This window comes from Carassius carassius, chromosome 26 (genome assembly GCF_963082965.1).
Source record: "Carassius carassius chromosome 26, fCarCar2.1, whole genome shotgun sequence".
NCBI classification, from domain to species: domain Eukaryota; kingdom Metazoa; phylum Chordata; class Actinopteri; order Cypriniformes; family Cyprinidae; genus Carassius; species Carassius carassius.
Window position 1 is genome coordinate 5,733,607 of NC_081780.1, and position 7,607 is coordinate 5,741,213.

The following is a 7,607-nucleotide window of genomic DNA, read 5'->3' on the forward strand; positions in this document are numbered from 1 at the left end:
AATAAATGTTTAAGTTCCTAGAGTACTCAAAATGATACCTAACCCGAGGCACCTTTAGTTTTTACAGTGTGGTGTGATTGTAGCCGGGCTCGCTTTGAATTTCTGCACGTATTTTCATCAGTACATTATAAATATAATCTCGACAGATTTGTACAGTAATGGAAGATTTGTCGTGCAAAACATGAAAGTAATTAACATTAAAGTGATTTCAATCCGCTGTAGTTATAGTGTAGACGCTGACCTCTAGTGGTGAAGCTCTGAACTGATCCACTCTCTTAATTAAACACTAATTGCGCCAGGTGTTCAGGGATTCTATATGCTTTTCGTGTTGCGTGTCTTTGTATTACGCTTCTTCTTGCATTTTTAATGAAATATTTGTGAACATGTGTAAAACGTGTTTATTATTTTTTATACTTTCTCTTAATTTGACCAAAGCTGGTGAGACCCATTGACTAGAATGTAACAAGCTGGTCGTTGTGATGAAAATGCAGTTTCCTACTATATATAACGTTATATTTCTTTTAAGATGCTGAAGAGAATCCTAATGTGAACGCTTCAGCTGAGAGAAACTGCATCTTTGACAATGGATGTTATGGTAAGGCTGAGTGAAATGAAATGCGTTCTTCGTCTGTGGGCTTGCACATAATGAGTCCTCGCGCTGTTTCCAGACAAGGCTGGTGTGCGTGAGTTTATCCCAGAGAATGATGATGAGGAGGAGAGTCGGATTATTGGTGGGCAGGAGGCATGGGCACATTCATGGCCATGGCAGGTGTCCCTGCAGTACTCCGATACTCCAGCCTGCGGGGGTGCCATCCTCGACCTGCGGTGGGTTATTACCGCCAGCCACTGCTTCAAACGGTGAGTCTATAAAACCGCCATGAGTGCAAATATGTGATTATACATCACTGACTAAATAAGCTTTCCATTGATGTATGGTTTGTTGGGATAGGACCATATTTGGCTGAGATACAACTGTTTCCAAAATCTGAAAAAAAATTTTTTAATATATATATATTTAATTTAATATATAAAATTGTCCAAATGAAGTCTTTAGAAATGCATATTAAAAATCAAAAATTAGGTTGTGATATATTTATGATAGGACATTTATTAAATATCTTCATGGAACACGATCTTTAATTATATCCTTATGATTTTTGGCATACAATTATAATTTTGACCCATGCAATGTGTTGTTGGCTATTGCTACAAATATACCTGTGCTACTTATGACTGGTTTTGTGGCCCAGGGTCACATATGTGTATTAAAATGTATTAGAAATTGATGCAAGAAATTGTATCCTTTTGAATTGGTTAATGGATAAAGCCCCTTCAAAGGCACTATAGCTTAATTGAATATGTATCACTAGATTACTTAACCTTTGCTGCTTCTAGCAAAGATGTCATATTTCACAGAAGATGGGATCCATTTTTTTAGATATATGGGCTTAAATATATCCTCTATTCTTATTATAGGGTTTGTTTAATGAGGTGAAAATATGTAAGACATATTGTTTGTACAAACGTCATTCCCCATTTCATATCTTTCTCAGATTGATTTATTAGAGTGGTGAGCCATAATAATAATAATTTGATTAGTTGTTTTCCTCTTTTTCTGTTTTCCGTCTTGTTCTCTTGTTTTAAGTTGTTTATCATTTTTTATACATATATATATATATATATATATATATATATATATATATATATATATATATATATATAACTTCATGTTTGTGAACAGTTATAAAAAGGCATCACTATGGAATGCTGTTGTTGGAATCCACAATTTGGAGAATATGAATGAATCCTGTTATCAAGTGAGTGTCTGTGTGTATTTACATCTGACTCTCCTCTTATGTGGATCTTTGAAGTGTTCTCATTTTAATTTGTGTAACTTTCTTGTGTATTTTATTTGAAGACCGTAGGGGTGGAAAAAATCATCTCCCACAAGGACTACAACCAAAAGACAAACGAGAATGATATTGCCTTGTTGAAACTGCAGAATCCCCTGCTGTTTAATGAGTGTGTGCGGCCTGTTGCCATCTTAAACAGTGATCTGCCCCCTCAGGAAGCCTGTACTGTCACCGGCTGGGGCTCCATCAGAGAGAGTAAGACAGGAATATATTAACCTTGTTCTGTGTAATGGGTTTCATTAGTAATGGTTATGTGTGATTAGATGAATCTGTCTCTTTATAGATGGCCCTCGTGCCTCCAGACTTCAAGAGGTCAATGTAACTGTTTTTGACCCACAAAAATGTAACAGATTTTACATTGGGAAAATGCTTAATAATATGATGTGTGCCGGAGCAGATGCTGGCGGAATGGATGCATGTCAGGTAAACATTACAAGAAAAGATACTCTGTATGTTTGTATACATGTTTTAACTTCTCTTCATGTCCCATTAAAAGAATACAGTTTTTGTTAAATAATTTCATAGTTTTTCTTAGAAAAATATGTATAGGATATATTAATAAGATAAAATATGCCATGTGGTGCAACAACTGAGGAAAAAAAAGAATATTAATAATAATCTTGATAAATTATTAATATTATTAAATTATAAATATTTAATTTTATTAAATGATATTAATATTACTCATGCTAATATTAATATTTACTATTCTTATTAGTAATTTTATTCTTATTTATTGTTTTAGTAGTATTAGTAGTAGTAATTTGTATGTATATAAAATGAAATGTATATAAAACTTGTCTGCCAGATTAAAGCCATTGGATGTAACAAATGAAAAATGAGAGGAATTAATATAAATTATTAAATTAAGTAATATTAGTAAATGTATTATATTAGAATATACACATTATTCTATTAATTATTAATATTAATATTATTTAAAAAATATGAAAACATATTACTTATTATTATTATTATTAAAAATAATTATAATACAAATTTATAAAATTATATAATATGATTTTTCCCATAGTTTTTTTTTCTCTTTCTTTTATTGTGAACATTCTTACATGTCATTGACCCACTGACCCCTCTGGATCAGGGCGACTCTGGTGGGCCCCTCTCATGTTTCACAGGTAAGAGGTACAAGCTTGCTGGAGTGGTCAGCTGGGGGGTCGGATGTGGTAGGGCCCAAAAACCAGGTGTCTACACCGTACTATACCACTACAAACAATGGATCGAGTCTTCAATACATGGTATGATATGAACTTTCAGATTTCAGTTATGTATCAGTGGCCACTTTAAAACAGTTATATATTTTTTTGCTTGTATCATATAGGTCAACCCTTTTCTGAAAGCCCTGGAACTGATTCCACTGGTAAGACTCTCATCATGTACTTTTCTGATTGCTTTAGTCGTCATTCATTTCCTTTTCCATGTTGTGGCTTCAGCGCAGTGTGGTCAGGCCAAGATGGATCCATGTCAACTGCCCGCTCGCTTGGCGCAGGTGGTGTCCTCAGAAGGCGGCACATTCAAGGTGGATAATGTGAGTGAGGCCTGTCCTAACTCCTGGCCATGGCAGGTCAGCCTCCAGAGCCACGATACGCATTACTGTAGTGGCATCCTTATTCATCCGCACTGGGTCCTGGCACCGCGCCACTGCCTCGCCATGTAAGCTAGAGGAGTCAGATACTCTATTGTTCCTCAGTGATGTTCTGACAGTTCATCCCACAGGGCTGGAGATGTTGTGGTCTTGGGAGCTCATGATCTGAACTTCATGTCGGGTCAGACTGCAGCTGTGAAAAGCGTGCAGAGTTTTGCATACACCAGCAGCTTCCCACCCGTCTCTGATCTCTCCATGATCCGGTTATCCGTCCCAGCTCGAATCGGTATGGAATCACATGACCTTATCTCTGTTTTTCATGCGATCCTTATCAGCAATTAGAGTTGCACAACTTAACATGTGCTTCATCCAGGGCCGATGATATTTCCGGTGTGCATAACGGACAAAGATGATGAAATGGTTAATGAAGACACCTCGTCTTGTGTGTCTACTGGTTGGGGACCAAGAAAAGCTATCTGTGAGTTTACGGGGTTCGGCATTAAAACCAACATGAAATAGCATTCTCAACCTAGGTTACTTTTTTTTTTTTTTTTTTTTTTTCATCCATCCATTCTCCAAACCGTTTGTCCTATGTAGGTCAGGGATCATTTTAATTTAACTTTAGAAATATATATGTAATGTCTATATTTAAAAAAATATGGGATATAAAACTATATACTTTTTTTTTTCTTTCACTTAATATATATATAGTTGTAATAGGATGAGGAGTTTTATATCCCATATTTTTTTGTTGCGAAAACAGGGAATCACTTGGGATGGATGATTCTGTTATTATATTTGATAATTTTTAATTTGATTGATTGGAGAAACGTGCATTGCAAAGTAATGCACAAGAAGACCAGAAACATATTTTAAGCCCAAGGACGAGGTGATTCTTGACGTCATGTTATATGATGTCAAAATATGCATATAATAAATGGAAACACCACAAAAAAAAAATGTTTTGTACTTGCTTTGTTTTATTTTCTCATATTAGTGGATCTGCACCCTGATATCCTACATATGGCCAGAGTTAAGCCTCTTTCTGAGAAGGCCTGTAAGACGGGATGGGGTGACACTTTCAGCATGAAGTCCCTCCTGTGTACGGATGCAGCAGCCTCCACCTCCTGCTTGGTACAGTAGCTTCAAAAATCACTATTCACATTCACTTGTCCTGGTCACTTAAATTCTTTATTTTGTATAGGGGGACTCTGGCGCACCCCTTATGTGTGAAAAAAATGGGGTCTACTACCTTGTTGGGCTAACAACATGGGGCGGCAAGAAATGTGAACCTCAGAAACCAGCTGTGTTCACTCGAGTCTCAGCCTATCACTCATGGATACAAACTTGTATCAAAAATGCCTAATATCTATAATAAAGCTATATTAAAGTATTCATTAAACTCTGTGTGTGGCTCGTTGTCAAGTTGTTTGCAAAGCATTACTTTATCACGTTTTATTTATAAGCAAGAAAAATCTAACTATTTAATTTTATATAGGCTAAAAGTTATTTGTAGGTTTCATAAATAGTTTTTAAAAACTAACTATTCTTATTTGGCGCTTGAATATTTGTTCTGCTTTCAAAATGCGTAACGTTCACTTACCCACCGTAACGTTCACCTCAAAAGTTAAGGATTTCTGAATTTCTTGGAAAGTTTTGGTGCCTTGCACATTTCCCATCATTAGATAGCTCAGCTGGTAGAGTGGAGCTAGGTAGGTGCAGTGTGCAGTGATCCAGAATCCATCTTATATCTTTGCAATCCCTTAGTTAAATTTGATAGTGTACTAAGTTTTGAATCAAACTGTACTTGGGCAGCTTCTCCTTTGTCAATTTGCGGATAACATCACTATTGATAGGTCTTTTTGCTGCAAACAAACTCAAGAGGCCTTTGGGCCATCAGGCCTCAACAGGACTAAGAGCATAAATACATTCTAGCATCGCCGTCCTGCATCATACACTATTGGGAAATTGGGGTAAGGACAGTATTAGTGTTAGACCATCATTGGGGTACATCGTGGTAAGAATATCATGCCTCCCAAAAAAAATACGTCATCATGTGAGGATGAATCTGCTGCTACCATGGCCATGGTCACACAATTGTTGGAGCAGCAAAAAGAATTCTACAAGGAAATGCTAAACCTGCAGCAAGAGAACTTCAAAGGTTTCATTCAAGTGATGATTGATGGAACTAATAAGAGGCTGGATGGCGTTATGAAAGATGTCCAGGAGCTGAAGACAAGTTTGGAGTTCACACAAATCAAATGGAGGAGGAGATGTCAGGGCATAAGGAAATTGTAACTAAAATAAAATCCTTTGAAAGCGATATTATGAAGTCAAAACAGAACATTGATGAATTGCTTACAAAGTTGGATTACATTGATAATCAAAATAAAAGGAAAAATATCATCATTGATGGGATACCTGATGTTGGAGGAGAAAAATGGAATGAATTGGAGCTTAAAGTTCAACAAATTTTCTCTAGTAATTTAGACCTCGATTGTACTAAGATTGAGATGGAGCGGGTACAGAGGATTGGTCAGTACCAAGAAGGGGGAAGGCCAAGAAAAATCATGGTGAATTTGCTGCGGTTAAAAGACAAACAACATATCCTCTCTTCTGTTAAAAAGCTGAAGGGGACCAACATCTACATAAATGAGGATTTCTCTGGGGCAGTGCAACAGAAAAGAAAAGAACTCTGGCCAAAGCTGAAGGCTGCGAGGGAAAGGGGTGAAAGAGCATGGCTGAGGTATGACAAGTTAGTCATTGGGCCAAAAGATGGACATACAGAAAATTTATAACTTAAAGGGCATTTTAGAACTTGAAGCATGTTATTTTACATTATCTGTACATTTTGACATCCTTAGCTATGAATATAGGCAGAAAGAAAATCCAATCAACTTTGCTAAAGTTTTCTAAAAAGGGTCTAGTCCTGGCCCACTTAAACATATGTAGCCTCAGAAACAAAGTTGAAGAAATAACTACACTTTGTCAATCGGAGAATATTCATATCTTAGCAGTGACAGAAACCCATTTGGATGACAGTTTTGATAACTCTGTTGTTGCAGTTGATGGCTATAACCTGTACAGAAGAGACCGGGATAAACATGGTGGAGGTGTAGCATTATACATTAAAGATAATATTGTAGTCACGCAAAGAAATGATATAATGTGTGTTGATGTTGAAATATTATGGATACAGATACACATCCCTCACTCTAAGCATTTTTTAGTTGGATGCTGTTATCGTCCCCCAAGCGCTCATGTAAGTTACTTAGACAAAATATGTGAAATTGTAGATAGAGTGTCTGATGAAAGTAAAGACACTTTTCTGTTAGGGGATTTTAACATAGATTGGTTCTCTAAAGTTTGTCCATTACGCAAAAAACTGTCCTTAATGGCCAGTCTCTGTAATTTCACCCAGCTTGTTATTCAGCCCACTAGAATCGCTGTAGCTATTGATGGCAGGAATACATCTACATGCATTGATCTGATATTCACTAATATACCAGAGCTTTGTTCACAAACAGTTTCCAAAGCTGTGGGGTGTAGTGACTACAATCTGATTGCTTTATCAAGAAAAACTAAATTGCCTAAATCTGGAGTCAGAATTGTTTTCCGCAGGTCCTTTAAAAGGTTCAACCCAGATTTATTTATATTAGACATCAATAATATGCAATGGTCAGATGTTCTTGAAGAACAGAATGTCAACACTGCTTTAAATATGTTTATGGATAAATTAATGAAATTGGTTAATATGCATGCTCCCCTGAGGAAAAGGTCAATAAGAAGTAACAGCGCTCCATGGCTGGACAATGAATTGAGATCATTGATGCTTCAAAGGGATAAAGCCAAAGCAGTTGCTCAAAAAACAGGGAAGCCTGAAGATAGGAAGACGTACTGCACATTAAGAAACAAAGTCACTAAACTAAATCATAGTAAAAAGAACGGTTATTTTAAACAGAAAATTTATAACTCTGTGAATGATGGGAAAAAACTGTGGAAAATACTGAATGTATTAATGTGTAAGAAGTCAAAGTCATCCCCAAAATTTGTTGAATGTGAGGGGCAGTTCATTACGAAGCCACATGATA

At 36.3% G+C, this 7,607-nt stretch overlaps 1 protein-coding gene across 1 annotated transcript; it reads left to right on the plus strand.

Annotated features, from left to right (window-relative positions):
• Positions 1-254: 254 nt before the first annotated feature.
• On the plus strand, positions 255-4,923 carry ovch1 (ovochymase 1). Its single transcript, XM_059511888.1, has 13 exons — positions 255-438; positions 527-595; positions 669-858; positions 1,742-1,817; positions 1,919-2,108; positions 2,197-2,336; positions 3,016-3,169; positions 3,253-3,291; positions 3,365-3,584; positions 3,648-3,802; positions 3,890-3,994; positions 4,514-4,650; positions 4,721-4,923. The coding sequence occupies exons 1-13, from the start codon at positions 384-386 to the stop codon at positions 4,880-4,882; spliced, it is 1,692 nt and encodes a 563-aa protein (XP_059367871.1). The 5' UTR covers positions 255-383; the 3' UTR covers positions 4,883-4,923.
• Positions 4,924-7,607: the final 2,684 nt, after the last annotated feature.